Raw genomic sequence first — 24177 nt, forward strand, 5'->3', positions numbered from 1 at the left:
AAAGTAAAAAGGGGTTTTTTTTTTAAAAGAAAAAATTTTTTTTTTTTTTTTTTTTTTTTTTTTTTTTTGGTTAAATTGCAATTCAGAGATATTCCCCCCCACCCTCGGCTCTTAAAAGTCTCTTGTTTCTAAAACTTATTTAATGGCTGTGATTGAATAGCCTTCAAAACTTAGTGATAGAACTTTGTCCTTTTAGCCAGAAGAGTGGTGTCAAGAGAATGTGTATTAGATACAGTTCTACAAATGATAATAAAGTGACATCAGTCAAGGAGGAGAACACAAGCTTGAGCACCTCCTTCACCCACTCCAGCAGATATCCTCCAAGGTCTTTCACTGGTGGTTTGTGCAGCATGGCCATATTCTCATTGATAAAATGGGATTAACCTTGTCAAGAGCTTTCTCATTTACAGAAAAAAAACAAAAAAACAACCAAAAAAACCAACCAACCAAAACAACCCAAAATCATCTGCCAAGTGTTTCATTTTTTTAAAGATTAACCCAAAACCATCTGCCAAGTGTTTCATTTTTTTAAAGATAAATCTCATTCCTATCAGCTCAGAAACTTAAGAAGTTGCAGTGACTTGGCTAAACCTTTCCCTCCTGGCAGCTTTCCAAAAGCTATACCATGCAGGTAACCCACTGAAGCCCCTAAGGTTTGCTGAATCATTTAACTTTTCCTCAGCTTTCACTTAGAAATCACAAGTGATGGAAGTATTAGACTTCTGTGACTTTGTTGGTGAGAGGGAAGTTTCCTCTCAATTACAAGAAGGTCCAAGGTAGCTACTGCCAAAACTAATAACTTCAAAATCCCAGACAGGTGAGTTACAGAAAGAGCCTAGAGCTGAATTGTCAAGCTTGAATGCAAAGCAGTATGACTATCAGGCACCATGGCTCTTATTAAATAAGCATCTTATCAACAAGTGTCCTACCTGTTCAAATAAGATATAAGTAGGCAATTCTAATAGTAAATTTCATCTAGGCATTTGATGTCTTGCTTAAAATGCTGTGTTAGATCGACTGAACAGGGAAGACATCAGTTGTATTAAGAATTCATTCACTGAGAGATCTCAAAGTACATCAGCCTTGAAACTTATCAACAAGTGGGGTTGTACATAGTTTCCCAAGGAATAGTTGTTGGTGTAAAGATATGTGTTTTAATAGTCTAGGTGATGATACAGAGTTTTTTCAGGTGAAACTTAAAATCCTGGAGACTGGTCATCAGAGTGCTGGAGTCATCCAAATGTGAGGGGATGCTGCTGCATGCCAGGAGAGATGCAGGAACAGAGAATTACGCTTATATGTAACCACAAGGAGGTTATAATGAAATCTAGAGAAGTTTTAAGGTTCCTATATATGTGTGTGTGTGTGTACAAATATATATATATAAAGCTCAGTACAAAACTGGATTGGCTTTATGTAGGAATTTATGCACAGAAGAAATGTTAGGATTTCTTTAATTTTGCATCCAAAGCCAAAAGAACAACTGGGAACTGGATGCTGAATCAGAACAGTGTCTGAATCAGAATTCTGTCTTGACTATGCTGCAGTGTAGTCCATTAAACATCCAAAACCTGCTGTGAGATACTGGAATCACAGGACTGCTCTCCTGGATCATCTTGGCATTGCCTGGACTTTTCCTGCTGCAACAGGGAGCAAGAATATGAGTTCTCCAAAGCCCTGGCTGAGACATGCTGTAGTTTTAGAGACCTCAATACCACACAGGGCTATTTCCATAGCTATAGCATTGTGAAATGGCACTCTCATGGGTGTGTGAAGCACATATCCCATGGACTTGTCTGGGCAGATGTGTGTTCCATGGTTTCCCATTACTAGGAGGACTTGGAAGTGGTGACTTAAGCCATCTCATCCAGGGTCATGTGGCTGTTAGTGTCTGTTAAAAGCTAGCCACTTGTTTTTGTTAAAATAGTGTGAGGATATACAGTCTAGGGACCAAAACCTATCACTTTTTTCCTGTTTCTGTCCCGTTTAATCTGTGGAAGGCCCCAATCCTGTAACATACATGAGGTGAGTGCCTCCAGGTGCTTGTGTGTGAAGTTGAGCTCTGTCCAGTTGAATGTTTCAGTTGGTGAGAGCTAGGCTGCAGGGTTTGGTTCATCTGTATGGATCGAATTGAAAAGCTGTTGCCTTTGCTTAATGGTCTGGCTTTTCCAGTTAGTATAGTTGCTTAATGCTCAAACACTTCCAGCTGCATCCCCGACTGCAGTCTCAGAAGTCTCTTTCCATTCCCTGGACACCAATAAGTGTTTCTGAGAAAAGAAATATGACAAAATTTCAATGAGTTTGATGCAAAATTAATTTAAAGGGAACTTCTAAGTGAATACTAAACATATACTTTGGCTTTTTGTCTCTGCAGAGTTTACAGATGCTTCCTCAACAACGGAAAGCCATAGCAAAATTCAAGGAGCCAGCACATGCTTTAGCATTTCAACAGAAATTCCACAGGTAAATAATTAAGCTCTGCTGCCGCCTCGGTTCCTTGCCTCCCTGCAAAGATTAAATCAGTCTCCTCTGCTCAGTGTTTCTCTTAAGCCAATCAAGCGTCCGTTTATTAGTGACCTTCACAGCACCTCCTTGTCTGTTCCCCACCCCTAGAATCAGTTTGAGTACCAGGTTTATATCTCTTTTAACTTTTAACAGGCACATGATAGATCTGTCCCACATAAACGTGGCACTGATAGTTGAGTGATATCTGCTGAGAGAAACCCCGACACTAACAGAAGCGCACTGTGGAGCTGCACAACACGCAGTGGCAAAACCACCGGGTTCTGAAACCTTTCAGCTTAGTCTTTAATTGCTGTGTTGAACTCCAGAGAGCAGCAGGATGTCCTCCAGAAGAGCAGAACTTGGAGAGGATCTGCAAAGGTGGAATTTCTGTGCGGTTTCTTCACGTTCTGTTGTAACCACGTGGAACTCCAGAATTCTTTTCCAAATGCTTTCAGTGCATGTAGACACTGTTCTTCGAGCTCCTACTGTGTGACCACAGTGACTTGAGAGAGAACGTTTACATCGAAAGATTTAAAAACTTTCATCATAGCAAAGAATATTTGATAATGGTTGCTCTTATCTTCAGTGCGAGGTATTTGAATGGAAACTCACTTTTCTAAACAAAAACACATTAGTTCCGTTGTATGTCGGAGAGCACAGAAGGTTTTCTTGCCTAGATTTAAACGTGGTCTACTTCACCGAATAGCAGTACGCTGAGAAGCTTTGGAGGTGACACTGGAAAATTGTAGTTTCAATCTTTGTAAATATGTTAAGTCTGTCTTTGCCTTTTTCTATTCCAACACTTCCATCTTCTCCTTCCAGCTCCACTTATTCCAGAAAGCTCTGCGTAGGAATAACATTGCTGTATTTTCCCTTGGTTTTTAAAAGCAAGAATCTTTGCCCTTCAGTAGCATCGTGGGGTAGTGAACTCCCAAGTTGTAACTAGGTTGTTTTAAATGACGTTGCCAGATACAAGGAAAAAGAAATACTTAGTGGCTCACTTCAAAAATGTTACACAGGAAGAGTGGTGCATTCCTCATAGTTCTTTTGGGCTAGTGTTTCATGATTGCCATATGCTTGCTTTTGATTAGATTTTTTTTCCTTTGAGGTTTATTCTGTGACTAATGCTGAATCATAAGAAACCCGTAACTGAAAGGACTTGGTTTGATCTGTTGTTCCCAATAAATACAGGACTATAAGGACATTGTGAATCTGCTGGTGAACGTAACAGTTCCCCAAAATTACATGGAAACATTAAGGAGCTTATATTTTATTCAAAGTAAAATCCATAATAATTCCTTTTGGTTAGAACCATCTAGATGGTGTTGCCAAAGGAACAGTTTTTTTCAGTTACTTCTGAATAAACTTACTAAAATGTCATCTTTATATCGATTCCAGTTTTTATGAACATTTCCTTAGTTTTTAGACTGTGAGCTCTTGCTTCGTCCTTTATTTTAGAAATACTCTTAAGCACTCCATCCACTATTTGAGGGGGGGGTGGGGGGGGGAAGGACACACTTACAGAAACCTCATAGGTTTTGTTACCTGACTGACCGCAGAAGAACACTGTTGGTATGTAATGAAACAGCTGTGGATGGGGTCCAAAACAGGCATGTCAGGTGTGGAAGGATGAACTAAGCAAGTTTATAGTAACACAGATTTTTTTTTTTTTTTTAATTTTTATTTTTTTAAAGATTAATGGTAACCAAGTCACAAAGACCTAATTGGCTTTCTTACACTTTTGGTCCAGAATTTCAGTTAAGTAAGAGTTACTAAAAATAATGATTCGATAGGTAAAAACTGTTCTTTGTTCACTGAAATAATGCAGAATAATGTGGTACTTTAGCAATATTGCACTGGGGAAAAAATTGAAAGAATAGTCCAAGCCCATTTACAACTTAGTGATGGGAGGCAGTGATAACGTGAGAATTTTTGCGTGGACGTTGAGTTTTACGCTCATCTGTAGTTTCCCTGTTTACACGTAATCCTTAAATAACGTCCAGCCTAATTGCTATTAGTGCTTCAGGGTGTGCCCAAGCCTGGGACAGAGAATGAGCCACAGGTAGGGAGTGCCCGGTGGGACCTGACCCTGAAGACTCGTGCGAGGTGATGTGCCCCGTGCTGCTGAGCTCCTCGCACTGTGAGCACTAGGACCCCTACTCTGCCTCCTCAGGTTATAGATACCACTTCCAGTTTTAAGAAATAAATGCTTATCTTTTTAAACAAGTCATTAAACAGTTATTCATCCGACTGCTAGGGAGCAGCTCCTCTGTGGTGAGAAGGATGGGAAGACATCTCAGAGAGGAGCGACAGCAGTGCGTGTCTGGGGACCTGGGTTAGATGCAGAGAGCAGACAGGCCAGCAGCTGAGTTCAGCAGTAGGAACATCTGCAGTTGATCAGCTGTCCTGTCAGAAGCAAACGTTATTGGGGTGAGAGGGTTTCTTGGAGCCTGAGAATATGGGTTTGATTCAAAAGTCAAAGAAGTTTGTAGAAACGCTCCTGCTTTGGGTTTTGAATCCATCCCAAAGAGGCTGAGGTTCAGCCAACTTCAGTTTTAAGAATTTTTTATTCAGTTGGTGTTTTTTATTTAAAAAAAAAAAAAAGTTATTTTGAGACAAATGCGTGGCTTTGGAATACAGACATGAAATCGCCTCAAATCTATTTAAATATAGGAGGCAACATAAGCAATGCCTGTTTAATGACTAGACCCTTCCTCTTTAAAGGCGGTTGCAGTAGATTATTGCTTGTGCATAGACAGAGGATGGGCAGATTGCTGGTGATTTTAGCTGCTCATTGCAGTGCCTGGGTATCTGACTATATGTAAACATACTATATATATATATATGTATGTATGTCTATATGCATTTTATTATACACATACATACATACTCACACCCCGTGTTGTCACCATCTCTCTATAATATCTTTAATAACTCAGTAGCAAACGTAGCGATTAGGTGAGTCATTTGTTCAGATGTTTTGTGTTTTGGTAGTTCTCAAATCCCAACTTAAAAGTGGATCTCCTGGCAACGATCAGTTTGAACAATACAGCTCTTCTAGATCCATTTGTTGTCTCCTCCCAAAAAACCACAAAGGAAGTAGAGGTAAAGCTAGACGGACGGGTTCTTGCCATGTTCTCTTTCAGCACATAGTTAAATCTGAGCATCTTAAGTTAACTTTCTTGGAAGATCTGTTGCAACCATTATCTTGTTCTTTCTTTATCATGCGTTCAAAATACAATGCAAAATGCAAAAAAAAAAAGAGTATGTACGTCTATATGCATTTTATTATACACATACATACATACTCACACCCCGTGTTGTCACCATCTCTCTATAATATCTTTAATAACTCAGTAGCAAACGTAGCGATTAGGTGAGTCATTTGTTCAGATGTTTTGTGTTTTGGTAGTTCTCAAATCCCAACTTAAAAGTGGATCTCCTGGCAACGATCAGTTTGAACAATACAGCTCTTCTAGATCCATTTGTTGTCTCCTCCCAAAAAACCACAAAGGAAGTAGAGGTAAAGCTAGACGGACGGGTTCTTGCCATGTTCTCTTTCAGCACATAGTTAAATCTGAGCATCTTAAGTTAACTTTCTTGGAAGATCTGTTGCAACCATTATCTTGTTCTTTCTTTATCATGCGTTCAAAATACAATGCAAAATGCAAAAAAAAAAAGGCATTTAATGTAGTATGTAAATAATTGACCTTTTAAAATTAAAATGTTACTCTAAGTGCTTACAGTCAACCACATCTTAGCTATTTGTTAGTTTTTTGTGTTGTCTTATCTAAGTTTAATGGATACAGTTCCATAAATGTTGATGTGTTTTTGTGTATATCTTCAAATTTTTATAAAGATGCTAGTAAGTCAATACATATATCCTGATCTGTGTATTATTTGTTCAGTTTTTATTAGCATAATTTTATAATGATTTTATAGGCAACTCTAGTAGGTGATTATATGGAGCCAACTTTTTTTTTTCAAATTATTTTGTTTTCTTCTTGTAGCACTGGAGAATTCACTTCATAACTAATCATATTTTGCCTTGACTAAAAGATTGGTTTGGCCGTTATGATCTGTGGTATTTTATTAGAATGTTCTACTCCCTTTTTTTTATTAAAAAAAAAATACTATCTCTGTCCTTTAACTTTTGAGGGGAAATACAGTGCACTGTCAGACCAAGGCGTGGGGTTTCTAAGTTTGTTCCATTGTGCTGTACAAGTACAAATTAGGTCTGTCGTGTCATATTGTTCTCAAAAGTTGGGGATATTTTGGTTTTACACGTAATACAAGCTGGTCATGTAACACGTTGATTCATCACAATGTTAGCAACTGGTGTGGCACATCAACTGTATGATGGAACCATGTGCAGTGTTTGCAAAGCTCGGTGTCGTTGGTGCAAGGCAGGAGGAGGACAGGTCCATAGCATCTTCCTAGCTGGAGGAGGAGCTGCCATGCAAATGTTTAACTCTTAAGTAGTGGTAGAGAATAACTTCAGACAGGGATATTGTTCTGGGCCCACACACATCTCCAGTATGACTTCGTGAAAGAAGAGTAAATTCTGGCACCGCACCTGTGAAGTACTTTCAGATGCCTAGTTTATTCCTTAGTTTGATTCTGATGATTCATTTCAGATATCCAAATTTCTGTAAAAAAATAAAATTCCTTCTAGGCATTCAAATGCCAAGCAGACCGCGCGTTTTAGTTCTTGGATGGTGGGTTTCCACTGCAAGACGAGAGAGGTTTTTTTTACAAAACTGTAGGTTATTTCAGAGTAACCTTGAAAGCTCTTCCATCATTTTTCCTTAACGTAATCTAGCTATTTGGAATAAGAAAAAAAACTTTTACTTGGTGCTGAATTTTTTGTATTTTTTTTTTTTAAACATAGTTATCTTTTATCTGTGTAGCTTGAAATGGTGCAGTTCTCCCAGAAGCTGCTGTAGGTGCTTCCCATCGTTGCCCGCAGTAGCTGCGTGTCTGTATGTGTGTGTGGGTGCGTTGCCCTTAGAGCTGGGGTGGAAGGGTGGGTGGGAGGGCAGAGGCTTTCATTTTTGTGTTTTTTTGTTTTTTTCTTTTTTGCCTGTTTTTTGTCTTAACTCAGGAGATATCCTGGATTTGTTCTCTGGCGTAGTACTGTGTTGTTCTTGTCCTTTGCGTAGTTATTGTTTGTTATGTGGGTTGTGATACTTGAAGGCAGAAATCTGGCTTCACCTGGTCACTGTCAAAAAGGCATTTTTTGTTCAGACACGAACCTTTTTTTTTTTTAAATTATTTTTTGTGCTTTTTATCTTTTTTTAGCAGCATGTTGGATGAGAAATTAAATATGAAGGAAACAATACTGCACAGATAGCAGAAAGTTAGCTATATTATAAAGGTCCTTTAGGGTAACATAGGTCTTTTGCTTCAATGTTACCTTAAATTATGCCTTAACCTCTAACTAATTCATAAACATAATACTTGGAAGTATTTTATCTTTAATTAGTATCAAATCCTAAGGATTTTATGTAAGGTTTTTTTGTAACCTGATTTTTAATGCTATAGATGACTTGTTATTCACACGAGCACAGAGTCTTGTGTACAAACCCACTGATTCATATTGGATCCTTACGTATACCATCTTCTGGTATAATACGGTTGGGAAGGATCATTTTGTTCTTTATAACGCTGCTTTTTGCAGGGTTGGGGTTTTTTTATTGAAAATTAAACACCTCTGTTTCCTACTTCTGTGCTTATTTTGGTGGAAAGTATGGTACTTACTGCACTAAAAAAAAAAACCTCAAGGGGGAAGTTTAACCTCACTGGGTCCTTTAGGTGCCTGTGTTGCTTTCTCGCTTCTTGGTTGGATGCACTGATTTTCCTAATTAACTGGAAATGGGCTTTATATGTACATATATATACTGTTTTTCAACAGGTTACACTGCATTTATTTAATATGACAGCACTCGGGTTAAGTGACTTTTACCACTTAAATAATTTTATACAGTATTACAGATTGAGAATATTTTTGTAAAAACCTGTGTAATGGTTCAGTGTGGCTGTATTGCAATGTTGTGTGTAGTCACTTGGAAGATCACAGTTTAAAGCAAACACCTCTGCATTAATGTTCCGTTTGTTCAGTGATTCAGGATTTCCTTTGTTTGCATCTAATGGTTTTTTAATGTGCGTTGCATTTTTTCGTAGTGTCTGTCAGGCTGATTTTGGAACCTTTTAACTTTATTTCTACTTCTATGTTAACAAAGCTATTTTTTTGCAGGATTTCTTTTGCAGGCGGCGAAACGTCTTTCAGTGGTTTCACTTCTAATTAATGCACATTTTCACTTACAGATACAGCAAAGACAAGATGCTAACACTCATTTATTCACAGCTGATCTTCCCTACCATTGCATACAATTTTTATTGATACGGAGTCCCCTTAGAATAAGTCAACTTTGTTTTTTCCCTGTGGTACCCTTTTCATCAACCATATGCTTTAACTCATTTCCATCTCATTTGCCCCCAGTTTTCGGTTCCCACAAGGATATTTTGTTGTGTCCTTGTTATGTTCCTGCTCTTTTCACTCCCTATTCACTTCTCCAGACCTTTTCCTGAGCGTGTTACATCTTTTGCTCCATTTTCTGTTCTTATAGCTCTGTGAGGATACCCGAAGCCTAGATCTCCCACCCTGAAAGCACATCATGCCATACGTCCCTTTGCAAACTTTGATATATAAAGCTGAGGTTGCTTTTACAGGTGTCACCCCTCAGGAGATGCTGCCCATCCCAGAGCACTGGAGAAGCGTCGCTTAACGGTTTTGCTTTGCAGTTTTACCCATATTGGAGAATTAAAACATTTTGTGCACGTGTTCTAGAGTTGGTAGCAAGCCAGGAGAAACAGGATTAACAGCTCTCTTATCCTTTTCACTTTTCCAGGAGTTCTGTTCTTGAATTCAGTGATAGTAATAGCACTTTGTTTTTTTTATTGCCACGTAGAAATACGAACACTGTCGACAATGTTCTACCTCCTATTACTATTACTGAATGTGATCCTTCCTAACCTGTAAAGTCTGAAACACTGTATATATTTGGGTGCTTTGAGAGTCATTTCAAATGTATTGCTCTAATCTGGATTGCAGAGTTTGTTCATTAGCAGTTCAGGATATAAATTCTGCAGCCGACTGTATCATACTGACTCCACTGGGGGTTCGTCTGCCTCATGTTTTCTACAGCATCATCTGCACAAGGGGTTGACTACTAATTTCTTAAATGTAATACTGAACCGTACCAAATCCTCCGCTTGCATAAGAGATCTTTCTGTCGTACCTATTTAAGTGAATGTAAAAATGGAAACGCAAAGATGATCTCGTGTACAAGATGATTATTTTTACATGTAATTCCATGTTTAAAATGTCAACATGTAAATATATTTATTGTACCTAAAATATGTCAATAAAACTTGATCTTTTTCACGTTTCGTCTGCTGTCGCTTGGTTTTCAACTTGAACTTCAAACTTGTAAAAAAAAAAAAAAAATAACTTCACATACCATATTATTTTACCATTTTTATTGTGGTAGCATCTCTGGGCCCTTCAGCATCGTAGTGGGGGTTATTTCAGAGCTGTGCAAAGGTGCCCTGGGTGGAAGAACATGTGAGTGAGGAGCGGGGGTGGTAACAGGTCTTGTGCTTGTGTAGGAGTTGGGAGGGTCTTGAGGCCAACGGGGATCCTATAACGGGGTATAGGGGGAAAGCTTGTGAGCATTGAAGCTTTTCTGCTTCTTTTCAGCCATACTGATATATGTCTGATAAAAGGTCTCTACTTTCAAGTATTGCCAGTCTTAATTGATGATGTAAAGAAGAGCTCTCAGGAGGCTCAGCATGCTCACCATCAATTACATTCCGAACACAATTATACCAACATAAATGAAGGCTAATTCTGCTGGCGTATTTAGTACCAAGAAAAAAGGTCAGAATCAGCCACCTTGCACTTTGTAGGGTTTTTTTAATAGTTTGTTAAAATTATTCACAAAATTAAAAGTAACAAACCTGATACCGCTCAGATTTGCTACCTGTGATGCAGCGTGTAGGCTTGGAGAGAAGCATTGCTGGTGTGTCACATCATACTGGGGGTAGATCTCAAGAGAACATCATTTGTTACCTGTGAGCAGACTGATGATGCTCTAAGTTGTTTGTTTCTGCTTGTACCTGGGTAGAGGACATTACCCATGGCGACCGGCAATGCAGTGACCTTAGAAAGCTCATTGAGGTTAAAAAAATGCCTCTGATGCAGTGATTTTTATAGTGAGCAATGTAAGGATAACCATCTTTCTCTGCGTACAAAGTTCCAACTTAGTTTTCAGCTTGGGGTTTTGTTTTGAATTAACAGTAGGAGCACAACAAATATCCATCCGACTGCAGTGTCACCTCTTCCACGTCTCTTCTTCTCTAGAAAGCTCCAAGCAAAAGTAAACCACCAAAAACCTTCCAAACCCAAACCTGATGAGTTACATCTTGCTGCTTTGCACCTTCTTTCCCTGCCTCTGTTGATCTGGATTCTTGGGACACGAGTTGTGTTTTGGTGAAGCTGATGTACCACTGAGCATCAGCTCCTGGGTCCACTCGTGCAGTAAATGGAATATGTTAACCATTGCATGGCACAGGGGAAAAACAAGGTTGGTTTTTGAGAGCATGGGTTAGGATCAGGCATACGAGTCCATGTGGTCTTTAGGAGTTAAAATGTCCTGCTGATGAACTTGTAATTTTGTAAGATGCTGCGTGCAGGACTCATGCCTGTGTGATTAGACAATTAGAATCACACCAAGGAGTGATGGAGGGAATCAATGGGGCTAAAAACTAGTTATGGAAGGGGAGTGACCAAGGGAGGTACAAATAAACCATTAAAATAAAATTGTAAGGTGTCTGGTGGAGTGCATCAAAAATTGGTCTTGATTGACCTTAATTAATTTGTAATGATTTGAGCAGGAAGAGTTGGAGTGTGCTCACCAAGCGTGTTCGTTAGAGTCACGTGAGGGAGGGCGTGGATGAGGAGGAGGATCGGGGCGTCTTGGAGGAATTGGATGAGCCAGAGAATTAAAATAGAAGTGAGATTAAATTTAATCTTACAAAGTGCAAGAGAATGCACACTGGTATTAATAAATAAGGATTTTTGCTGTAAAAGTCAGTGAGAAAATAGAAAGAGCGATGAATTAATTGCAGATTAGCTGATCTACGGATGTGGTGAACTATGAGAAAAAAGACGACCGCCTTTTTAGGATAGAAGGGGCAGGCACTTCCAGAACTGAGCTGTTCGTGTGTGTGTGTGGTATGAAGATTTAGTGCTGGACTTCAAAATAGCAACCCAACCAACCACCTCCCTGCTGCCCTAAGTAGAAAACCCCCCTTGTGAACATTTATTTTAGGGAGCTTTTTTGAATGGTTCAGCTATCAAAGATTTTTCTCTGCTTTGGCTCTACACGCTCAGCCTTTCAAAGACCAGGGCTTAAGCTACAGAAAACATCCTTAGATGGGTTCAATGAGAATTGACTGGTCACACGGTGCCACTGCTCCTTGGTTTCAAATGTCAATTCTGGTAACTGCTGAATATACATTAAATATTTTCACCCATCCTTGCTGTTTTGAAAAGATCCCAGGGGAAGGTACGCCTTCAACTGGCAAAAAATTAAAGGTGCTGACTCAGGAAAAGTGATTGGAGATGAGGTCGGTGTTTGGGGATGCTTTGGAGAGCACTTGGGAGCTGAACATTTCCTAATAGCCCAGCTGCCTTTTCCAATCCTGTTTTCTTGGGTCACTAACAAATTAGGCTGTGTTTTCTGAAACTTAGATATTTCTGAGCAGCATCTCACAATCTTTCCTCGCAGCAAAGCCACTAAGAACAGAGGGAGAGTTGTTTTTTGCAGGTTTTTTACCTCCATGTATCTATGCAGCAAGTCAGGTGCACGGCATGCTACGTGCCTTCCACAGTCTCAGTTAACATGGATCCCACTCGGCAGGGCTTGAGGGCTGTGGAATTAGCTAAAAGCTTCAAAAACAAAAGGTAAAAGGAAGGTGTTCCATTTCTTTTGCTAGCAGTCAAAAGGTATTCAAGGGGGTGGGATGCCTGGCTGCTCCTACAGCCCTCGTCGGAGAGCAGGCTGGAATCTTCAAGCTGTTTTTTCCAAGATAAGATATGGGGACTTTGGGCACCTTCTCAAGCGTGAAGTGTCTGTTTAGTGCTGTGCAGAACAAAATGGTCCTGGGTCAGGTACTCCCAGTCGTAGGATGCTCCCTGGGCAATATTTGTGTTAGTAGCCATGCCTGGCATCGAGTATTTGGCATGCAGGCAAAACCTGTTTCACTAGCATGGTCTAATTGTTAAAAAGTCATAATATCTTTCTGAAACCTAACACTTTAGGAAAAGCAGATAGGAAATAAAATTACAAATAATGCTCTGAACATTCGGAATCTGCATCCTTACTGCTTTGTGCTTAGATAGGTCTTTAATAAAGCAAGAGTTCTGCTGTGAATTTGCTCTGGGATGGATTTAAGATTTCTCTGCAGATATTCTGTGGCCCTGATGTCTGTCTGTTCTTTGTCACTTCCTGTCATTTCCTGCTCTTTTATTATTATTAGCGTTATTAACCTTATTATTGAAAATGGGGCTTCTGCAAACAATGGCTGGATGCAAAATCTGGGTCCCAGGGAAATAACTGGGATTTGGTCAATGGAGCCCAGGGGGCTGTCCGAGAACCCCTGTGCTGTAAATATGTCTTTTTCTATTTTCAGCCTGAATTTTTGGGTGACAAAACCAGTCCGGGAAGTCCAACCCAGTTTAACTGAATGAGGAGGTAATTTCTTTGTGTGTTCTCCATCTTAAAGACTGCCACAAACCGGCCTCTCTGTGAAGTGATACCTGCAGTTCCTATTGCTATAAACCTTTCAGGCTGTTTAAAGATGCCAGCTGATTGGAAAGGGCTTGTTTTCATTCACTGAGGTCAGGAAAATTCGTGGATCACATCAAAACAGGGAAGATGCACTTGTACCCAGCTCCTCCCTGCGTTCCTGTTAATCAGCCGTATCCAAAGGGAGGACGCGCGTCGCCTTTAATGGGGGTGAGGAACAGGAGGAATGTAATCATCCCTCATCAGCGAGACCCTCAATCACTGCACTTCAAACAGCTGGGGGTACGTAACCTCATCTTCATTTGAAAATTTTAGTACCTTTTCTCTTAGCCGCCTCCATTTTATGCCTTTTTTTTTTTTCCCCTCATAAATTTTTATGATTTTTTTTTTTTTTAAAAGGAGAATTTATGGGTGAAATGGCAGAGACCGTGTGAAATGTGGAAGAGCTAAAAGGCTATCACTGTGGTAAATGAGGCTAAATGGTTCTCTACCACCAGCTGTTTAGAGTTCAGTGATTGAGTCTAACTGACAAGAACTAATTACCCCCTCTCAGAGAGGTGAAATGGGTCCTCACACAGTGAATGCTGCTGATGAAGGGGCTGTCCCGGGAGAAGGCAGGATCCTTTCTGACAGTTCCTGTGCCTACATCTTGGTTCCTTAAACCCTTCACGAGCATCTTGTGCTGAGGTTTTCCTTGTGATGTCCTTCGGTGACTCAGCGGCTCTCTCCTGCCTTTCTGGTCCCAGGGAGGTTCAGAACCTTGACCACGTCCCTTGTCTTGCAGGGATGAGCCCAGGGCCAAAATATTCCCTGCGTTATTGATTAAAACCCGTGCGTGTCTCAGCCCTTTTTATTTCAAAGCAGGAGACCTTGTGCCTCTTATTGCAAAGATGCACATTAGGATTTAAAAGCACCTTTTTTTTTTTTCTTATTTTCTAATCAATTGCAGGGAGCAGATATGATGAGTGCATTTGTTTGCAGGCTGGAGAGGGTGAATACCTTGGCTCAGATGTGGGAAGAAAAAGTCTTGCAGTGCTCCAGTGTGTAACCTGCGTCCTCACAGACAACACTGAAGGCAAATCCTCTTTTTTTTAAAAAACACAATCAACCCCTAAGTATTTTGAGCATGTAAAATCCATGAAATGTAACACAGAAATAAGCTCGATTGTGGTGGCTCAAACGCCACTATGTTTCTCTGGCTTTATTAGTTACGTTACTGCATTGATGAGGCTGCAAACACTTCAGATACAGCAAAACAGATGACTAAATCAATTATTATTGCCCAAGAGCCCATCCAGGGTCGTGCTGTGTACGGGAGAGCAGCCACAGCATCCTCCAAGCACCCTCTCCCTGATGAAGGTGCCATGCTGATGATGTCTCTCCATTTTTGTAGGAAAGGAGCCGCTCATTTTCCTTTGCTGGGAAAGGGAAGGACTAAGAAATGTGTCTGGGAGCTGCTGCATCCTCACTTTTCCCTCTCCTCCTGTGGGAACAGTTAAATGAAGCAGGGCTGTTTACCGAGCACAGAAATACTTGTTTTATCAAAATAATATAAACAAATATCCCCCAAAGGCTAAAAATACCTGAAAAGAACCCCAAAATCCCACCCTCAAATGAAAAGACTCAACCAGGAGAGGACTCCAACATTCCATCCACCACCAGTGGTCACCAGTGGATGCCCAGCAACTCTCCCAGCTTCCTGCCCCTGCTAAAAAGTGAATGTTGAGGAGGTGAATCAGACCCAGGATCACCAGGCAAGGGGGCCTGGCAGCAGGGCAAGGAGTCAGGTGAAGGTGATCCTCACCCCAGCAGTCAGGAGGAGACCTGAGGGAAGGAAGGTGAGGAGAAACCTCCAATGCCAAAGCATGGTCCAGGTGACCAAAAACTCTGCTGTGGAGACAGCAGGAAAGAAATGGGTTTTCCTCTCTTCTGGAAGGAGCGAGTGGTTTGGGGTTTATTCCCCTTCAGGCTTTTTCCTCTGGACCTGTCTGCTTCTCTTTGCAAAGCAGAAGAAGGGTGAGAGGAGCCCCCAGCACACAGCCCTGGCTGGCGTTTGGGCTGGGGTGCACATCAGACCCAGGATCACCAGGCAAGGGGGCCTGGCAGCAGGGCAAGGAGTCAGGTGAAGGTGATCCTCACCCCAGCAGTCAGGAGGAGACCTGAGGGAAGGAAGGTGAGGAGAAACCTCCAATGCCAAAGCATGGTCCAGGTGACCAAAAACTCTGCTGTGGAGACAGCAGGAAAGAAATGGGTTTTCCTCTCTTCTGGAAGGAGCGAGTGGTTTGGGGTTTATTCCCCTTCAGGCTTTTTCCTCTGGACCTGTCTGCTTCTCTTTGCAAAGCAGAAGAAGGGTGAGAGGAGCCCCCAGCACACAGCCCTGGCTGGCGTTTGGGCTGGGGTGCACTAGGATGTCCATAAAACTCCATATCTGGGAGCCATGTCATCAGCACCCACCTCCTTACTGGCTCCTGTCCATGGGGTCAAGGTCTTGAAGGCAAGCATTTTGAAGTATCAAAAACCTTGATAGCAAATTAAAAAATCCTGGCATGCTCTATTCAAATTCCCTGGGTTTATAAAAGTATGGAGTGGGTAACGGAGGGGATGGGAACCTTCTCCATGAAGAGGGTATTCAGTTACAAGATATTTGGGTTTGCTTCCTGACTGCAGGTGCGAAGTTACCCATGACAAGAAACATGAAAGCCAAGCTTCACACAAGTCCTCAGGGTTTTTCTTAAGCTGAGTTATGTTGGTGAGTGTACCTTAAGGAAGGATGTGCCAGTGTGAGAAGCAGAGCAAATGACTGCTGCCAACTCTCTAGAAGGTATTAAGAAAGGTGATTTTTGGCCCTGGTTGCAAGGACTTATGCTGGGCATGATGGTACAAGGGCTTTTCTTCTTCCTCAACCTCATAAAGTTAAATAATTACGTCTGGTATATGTCCTTCAGCCACACCTTTCCCATCCCCAGGCCAGCAATTCATGATGCAATTCCCACTGGCACAGGGAGAAATTCTGTCCCCAGGATGGCACCTCCCTGCTCCCCTCTGCCCTGTTCCTGCTGCTTCTCCCAGCGCGGGCAGTGGGATGGGGGGAACCCCAGCCCACGCAGGATGGAGTCCCTCCATCCCAAGAAGAATCTGAGCCTATCTCTAACCCATTTTGTATATTGTGATTCTCCTTCCTCCTCCTGTCTCTACAATAAGATTTAATGACGGAGCGACATGGACCCACCTGGAGCAATGGGGTGGCCAGAAGCAGTTCTGGGCCACCAGGGAAGAGTGATGCTGAACCTGGTGTTGGTCGTGCCAGAGTTTTTCCTGCTCCTGCCAGGCGCAGAGGTGCTGGGAGAGGGGTCTGGGCAGGGGCTGGTGTGCCAAGAGCTGAGGGGTTGGACAGGCTGCCCAGCTCCCCTTGGGCTGGGGTTGGCACCTGGTGGGGACAGTGAGACCATGTGTTTCTTGCAGGAATTATGGGCTCGTGCCAGTATTAGAAATGCCCCAGGGAAACACAACAGAACCCCAAAGACCCCCTTGTTACAGCTTTAGACCAGCTTTGTTTATACCAAGTGCCCCAGAATATTTTCAGAGAACTGGTTTCCACATGTGATTTTGGAAAGGGGGTGAAAAACCTTAGGTCAGACCAAGCCAGAGTGTACCCAGGCTTGAAACCCAGCTACAGGAACCAATTACAAGGAGTTTGGGTGTATTTATTTATTTTTTTTTTGCCCCCCATGGCATCCCCAGCACAGTCTTTAGATAGAAGTATAACAAACAGCTAAGGAAGCAACCAGCGCAGGGTGGCAGGGGGATGCTTCTTGCAGGACACATCTCCAGGAGCTGGGCAGGTGTGACCTGTGGAAACCAAGTGGAACACCTGAAGAAGCCGGTTACCCAGTGTTGGCCCTGAGGAGCTCCAAGCCCCCAGCAGGCATTTGGCCTTTTCTGTCACTGTCCTTGCTGTGGCCAAAGTGTGCTGGGGAAAGATTTGTACATCCTCAGCCCTGTTCCTGGGCTTTTCCCTCAGGGAAGAAGATTCCCCAAGCTCCTTGCTGATGGAAGCGGTGACTTCGCTGAAGGACCGAGTGGAAACTGTCCAGCTCACAGCCCTCCTGCAGGTAGGAAACCAAAGTAGAAGGTTTAGAGAGGAGACGGGGTAGAAAACAACAGTTTAACTCAATTTTGTTGCTGGGTTACAGCGCTCGGTGTTTGAGGGATGCAGGAGCCTGGCTGATGTGCAGCAGAAGGGGAGGGTTGACACAGGGAGGGGTGGGAGGAAGGAGAAGCGATTGCTGCTGGTGGAACCTCTGATGGTGGATGGCAGGGAAAACCATAACATACCACAAACTGAGTCCACCAAGACTGTTTCTCCTACGTATTGGGCAGAGGTGGAAACTCCCCGCCGGCTGCTGTGCGGGGCTGTTGTGTTGGCTGGTGGTGCTGGGAGCCCGGGCAGGGTGGCAGAGCATCCCCAGCCAGCAGCTCGGCTGCTCCCAGGGCCGGGGAGCAAAGTCCTGGGATTTCCCAGCCTAACCTGGGAAAAGGGAGTTGGATGGTAGTGGGAGAGAGGCACAAAGCCTGCAGCGCGGTCTCTGTCCTGCTGGCTGCTTTCTAAATGAGCTTCATTATACGTATAATTAAAGGAAGAGATTTGAATGCTATTTAGCAGTGTTTTAGGGGTATTAATTTCAAGACTAAGGGCACCTGGAGATTAAATGAATTAGCTCACAACCGAATCAGGTTAATTGTCATTTTCTTTACCTGGAGTGAAGCTGAAAAAGGGAAGGTTTCGATTCAATAATAGCTGTGGATATATTAAAGAAAAGCAGGTTCTTGAGCAGAAGGAAGCTCGCTGCAGGAAATAATGAACTGGGAATGGGAGCGGACATGAGCTGAGCCGGGTGGCAGTGTGGGCTCCAGGGATGGGGGGAACAGAGAGGGCATCCCTGATGGGCAGCAGGGCCGTGACTCAGCCACCCACATTCCTCACCAGGGAAGGGCCCCAGACGTTACCCTGCCCTCCCTGTTCCCTTCTGGCTGCCTTTAAATGGACGCCTGTTGTGTAGTTGGGGTAGAAACTCCCAGTTCCTCCCAGGCGGGGGTTGGAGAGCCCGTTAACATGGGGCTTGGACCTGCTGCTGGGCACATCGGTCCTGGGAAGGACACAGAGCAGGGGGAAAGCAAAGAGGGAGCCTGGCTCTTTGTGTTCAAATACAGAGCCTTGGAAGGGCCCTGCCCGCTCATCAAAGCTCTAACCCAGCAAATCTCACAGAAAATGAAGTGCCAACGCGACATGCAAATTAATCTTAAATAATTACGGGTTTGCAGTCTCAACTCTCTCCGTCAGCTGCTTCGGAGCACTGCCCAGGCTGGGCAGGTCCCACAGCAGGCTGCGGCGTGGGCAGGATGGGGGACAGGCAGGGATGTCTCTGAGCACAGAGATCTGCTCGGAACTGGGAGCCGATATTTGGAGTGGGTTTTCTGCACTTGAAGGTTTGGCCAGGCAAAAGTCCCTCCATCACACTGGGGAAAAACTGGGCTCTGCTCTGACCAGGAACAGCCCAAAACTGGACCCTCAAATGGGTGCTGCCCTGTGCACCCTTCTGTGGTGGAGTGATGCTCCTGGACAGGAGCTGAGCTGGCCTGTGCCCACACCACGGAGTTCATCACTTCATTTTCTAGCTCATGGCACGCCAGCCCTTTCACTGCAGCCACCCAAATTAACAGTGGCTGTAAGCGAGCCCTCCTCCATCCATTCCACCTGAGCATCCCATCCAGGTATCCCGTCCGGGCTGTGGCTCTGCACACCCACCCTGCAGCTGAGCCCAGAGCTCTCACCTGCCAAACTGCTGACCTCTGGGGTCTGATGCCTGGTTCACTGGTGCTTGAATCTGGCTGGGTATCTTCAGCGTGACCTATGCATCTATCCGTCCCTTAACCGCTGCTCCGACACCTATAGGTTAGGCTTCTCAGCCCTGAAAAGCTGTTCTGACATATCAATGCAAGCTAAACACTGCTCTAAATAACAAGTAATTAGCTATAGAGATATCTGTGAAACCTGATGGAACTGCTAGAGAGACGTGAGGTACTGCCGGGTGCCTATTTTACCATCGCTGATATGACTGAGCAGTGTTAATGTACATGAAAATGGGAAACCTTTCCCTGAGCAAAGGAGCCATCTCTAAGCCTTCATCTTTCAGAGTTCACACCTCCCTGGCTTTCTTCCTACAGCTCTGTCATCACCAGGCCCCCTCGAATCCTAAGCAAAAATGTCAGCTTCGAAAACCCTTCCTTCTTGTCCATCTGTGCTGCTTCCCAAAGCTTTCCCCCTAACTCTGGAGGCAATACCTCACCTGATACCTCCTAACATCCTATTAGCTTTGTGCCACGGGCATGCCACCTTCACAACAGTTACACGACAGTAGCTGTAGGACTCAGTTCTCCTCTTACCTCCAGTTTCTAATAGGAACAACTGCTTTCATTCCATATGTGCACCAGGAACACTTTCAATGATTATTCATTTTCAAATAATTTCTATTATCTAGTCAAGGTTGTCTCATGCATCCTGGCCAGCCTTTTGGTCACCTTTATTGACCATGGCAGCTCTCGTCACCCAGCACAGCATACTCCTAAATTTGTGCCAGGGGAATTAGAATAGATGAGTGAAACGATCAATGCTTGAGGAAATCCATTTGTCTCTTCCTCCCATTCTCACAGTAAGTCCTTCACAGCCCCTTGTTGCCAAGCCTTGAGCTCACACACTTGTTTCCATCTTCTCGGGCTTAGGTAGCATATACTAATGTAACATCTTTGCAAATTCTTCTTAGATCAATTGTTCTGTCTAAAAATAAAATAGAATTGCTGACTTTTATCAAAGAACCATTCTACATTAACTGACCCAATCAATCCGGTTCCATATATCCCATTTTCTGGTTGGTTCTCTGTCTTTGATCCTTCCTTCATCTAAAACCTCTTGTGTTTTCTTGTGCAATGCTGAGTTCAAGGTACTTGCCCTGTGACTGCTCAGGCCCCTTTCCCCCTACCACAAACTAGAGTTTCTACCTTTGCAGTTGTGCAGTCACCTGCCAACACAGACAATTTGGTGCATGTGTTTAACACCATCCTTCCTGAACATGTCATCTCATGTGTTGGGTCTCTCCTGCTCTTGGATGTGGAGAGCAGGAGGCTTCTTATTTTAAGGGCATTAAAGACCAAGTTTCATTTCCGTGGTAGACATAGTCATCTTCCTTACATACCCTTGTTACCACTACCGTTTTTCTGTTCCGCCCATTTCCAATATCATCCTCTTCCTGCAAAACACAGCAAGGTACTTTTTAAGCCATACCTTTGACTCCCTTCTCTGCAGGGTGAAGAAAGATATCCTTGCACGACTTCATCTTTACCTGGATGTTTCAAGAACCTTTAGCTTTTTCCTATGCAAAACCAAGCTACAAAATGACTTTTGGCAATTTTCCTTGTAAACCTCCAAAAAGATTGGTTTCTCTGCTGCTCAGTGGTTTGCCAGCTTGTCTCCTGGTGTGTGATCTGCTTACAGTTCTGTTAGTGTCTGGTTCTGCTTTGTGCAAAGGTACCTAAAGAGGACTGGAAATGCTTTACTGATGTCCCCAAACTGGCTAAAACAAAGACACAGCCCAGGAAGATACAGAGCAAATGGCCGTCAGTTTCAGTATCTCCAAAGGGCTTCATGGTGCTTTGGGCAGCACATCAGGACATTGTTGTTTCACTTAAGACAAGGTTTTGTTGGCAAACTCTTTTTTCTTTTTTTTTTTTTGGCTTTTGGACCTAAAATGTGATTGGCAGCCACACCAGAGCCAGGGAGACTTGTGCCATTATCATGTTGTGAGTTGCTCCATCTGTTGCGAGAGAAGCTGGGGAGGTTGCCTCCGTTTGGAAACCAATGTCAAGAGGTGCTGAGGAGGTGGGAGCAGAGGGACCTCCCGAGCCCTGATGTTGGCCCTTCCTCTTGCTCCCTTCTTCCTCTGGCATTTCTTAATCCACTCTTGGGTGCCAGGGCAGGAAAAACAGAACTCCATGGACAGTCGTGAAGGATCTAGAGGAGCATACTATGCACCTCTTATTTCTCCAGGCTGTTTGAGTAGTCTCTGTGTCTGCTCTCCACCATTGCTTTCATTCCCAAAAAATCTGATGAGAGACCTTTTCAGAAATTTTGAACATTTTGAATGTCAAACTTACTTTCCTTAGGAAAATTTTCCTTCAGACAGTGGTGAACCTTTTATAAAATATGCAATCCCATCATGTTTCACCTCCTTAAAAAGTGCCCATGGAGGACCAGGGTGGCGGACTCCCTTGTAGACAGGCTGAACTGGGTATGTGGATTTCCAGCTGGCTGGTTTATACTTTTCTGTAGCTTCCAGCATCAAAGCATTTAAATGTTCCACTGTGCTACTTTTGACTCGTCTCCCGATGCCAACTTTAACTGGGCAAAATTTACCATGACGTAAATACAAGATTTAAACTCGAATTTTATTTTAATTTCCTTTTTTTTTTTTTTTTTTTTGCCTGCAGGTCTTCAAGATTTCAGGTTAACACCTTGGCTGCAAATGATGAAGGCTGGAAGCTAACTTGAAAAAAACCACCATAATCTGAAATTTGCATTCAATCACATGGCTCACAGAGTCAGAAATTTAAAAATGCCTCTAAGTATTGGGATATTCAAAACAAACAAAAAACAGGTTTAGTAAAAATACTCTCTAAAAAGTCCAACTATTATGCACTGTTGTTATTTAAGAAGTTCTGTCATCAAGATGATATTTCAGCAGCTTTAGACAGATGAGATTTCTAAAGGGGATTTCTAATTTGTATTTGTTTTTAATTTGGGGTTTGGATCACAGCAGCAGCAACAATTTGGTTTTTTGTGTATTTATGGCTGCACATGTTTAAAATGGTAAATCTGCGCTGACCTATTAGACCACAAAAGTGAAACCAGCTTCTGTATTCTCATTCCTTAGCTGGAAAAATAAACCCACAGCATGCGTGTATAAAATAAATGACATTTTTACAGCTTTCAGGTTTGGGATTCAAAGGCTGTGCAAGTATTTTGAATTATCACAGCCCCGGCTTTAAAAATAGGGAAATGGTTCTTTAACAGAAAGTGATTCTTTCAAAACAATATGCATTTTTATAGCTGTTGCTTTTCATTAAAACTATATCATTTTATCTAAAATGAAAATAAAATTAATAAAGAGCATAATAGAATGTGCACGCTTATTTGGGAAAGAAATGAGCAAAAAATACAGAAATATTCTGGTTTGGTTTAACACCAATAAAGACATCTAGGTCTAAAAGATAATTCAGAGTTAGCACGAGATCATCCATCCTGTGTCGAGCACCCTGCTCCTTCCTACCTGCCTGTTTTTATTGGATTTGCTTCTCCTGGAAAATAAAAATGTTTTACTTCAGTCTTTAAGTCTAAAAAACAAGCACAGCTCGAGTTGTATTTGACTTAACAGGGAAATGTGAACTGGACCTGTTACTTGGCCCCCCTTGGCTCTGACAGAGGCTTCTCCGGGCAGAGCAGAGAGCCTGGGCTGGGTCTCTCTGGTAGCTGAATTCATTATTTGATGACAAATCCATCTTCTCTGGCTAATGCCTAAACCCTGGACAAACACGTGCATAATTTTAGTCATTCAAGTTTCTTCATGCCCCAGGATGGAGGAGGCTGAATCCAGAAGATGCTCCTGAGCGGCAGCAGGTGAAATCATAAGCTGACAAGAACAGCCCAGCATCCACATCTGCCCTGGGCTTTTTGGGGGTATAGAGCAGCAGTTATTAGGAATATGGCTCAGTTTTACATCATGGGCCCCCCTTAGAGAGGCAGGAGGGTTCCCCAGCATCCCTCTCAGGGCTGGCAGAACGTTGGGCCAAACTGGCAACTCAAATAACACCAGTTGCAAAACTTCTCATTTCCATGAGAAGTCTCCTTCTGAAACGTACCTTAGGAATGTCCTAAATAATACTCACTGGTGGGAGTGGAAGGTGCTGACGAATCAGGGCAAAAAAAAAAAATAGGAGCTTTATTGCGTATGGTTGATGAAAGTAGCACTGACCACAACAAGGGAGCCCGGCTCATTACAGCGGCTGCGGCAGAGCCGCCACGAAAATTACAGGGAACGTTAAAGGAGCCCTGGAAAGGATTCAAACAGCAATTTGCTCTCGGCATGACCATTGCTGAGAGCCTCCAACAGGGAAAGAGAGCAAGAGGGAAGCATCGTTCATGTCCTTCTTCCTGCAGATGCCAAACCTCATGGGCTTTAATGGAGATGGGGAAGGAACAGAATCAAAGAGGAGGCTGGAGATTCACTTCTTCGAAACACGTATGAAACTAAAGCAGTTGGGTGATTTTTTTTCAGGCAGGAGCAGGGTCCAGTTTTTCACCCAGCTCTGGTTCAGAGGCTGACACATCTAACCTAAAGAAGATTTAAAAAATAAAAAAAAACTGCATTTTGAGTCTCAGCAGAGGCCTGTCTCCTGCGCCAAAAGAATCAATGGGTTTTGCTGCCTTCCCCACCCCTGAAATATCCCTGGGGGACATTAGGCCAGAGCACACAACCATCTCACTCCTGACTGAGCTTCCCCCACATTGCCCCTGAATGATTACATCCCATTTCTAACCCCTTTTTCTATTGATTTTCATGGTAAACCGACATAATTTGACTGTTATATATTTTTAGTTTCCCCCACCGCTGATTAATTGTAACATCCTTTCTCTACGCTCTTTTTTTTTTTTTTTTTTTTTAACTTGTTATTTTGGGGGGAAGAAGAT

General features: G+C 42.9%; 1 protein-coding gene across 4 annotated transcripts in view; it reads left to right on the top strand.

Moving 5' to 3' along the window:
* The window catches only part of RBM33 (RNA binding motif protein 33), a 95516-nt gene extending 91631 nt beyond the window's left edge, over positions 1–3885 (top strand). For all 4 annotated transcript variants that reach the window (XM_014944946.1, XM_014944947.1, XM_014944949.1 and 1 more), the window contains 2 exons: positions 2375–2463; positions 2659–3885. In XM_014944946.1, coding sequence (XP_014800432.1) covers positions 2375–2463; positions 2659–2707 — 138 coding nt within the window. In that variant the 3' untranslated portion in view covers positions 2708–3885. The remainder of the gene's footprint in view (positions 1–2374; positions 2464–2658) is intronic.
* The last annotated feature ends 20292 nt before the right edge of the window (positions 3886–24177 follow it).

Source organism: Calidris pugnax, unplaced genomic scaffold (genome assembly GCF_001431845.1).
Source record: "Calidris pugnax isolate Ruff unplaced genomic scaffold, ASM143184v1 scaffold54, whole genome shotgun sequence".
In the NCBI taxonomy this organism is placed as follows: domain Eukaryota; kingdom Metazoa; phylum Chordata; class Aves; order Charadriiformes; family Scolopacidae; genus Calidris; species Calidris pugnax.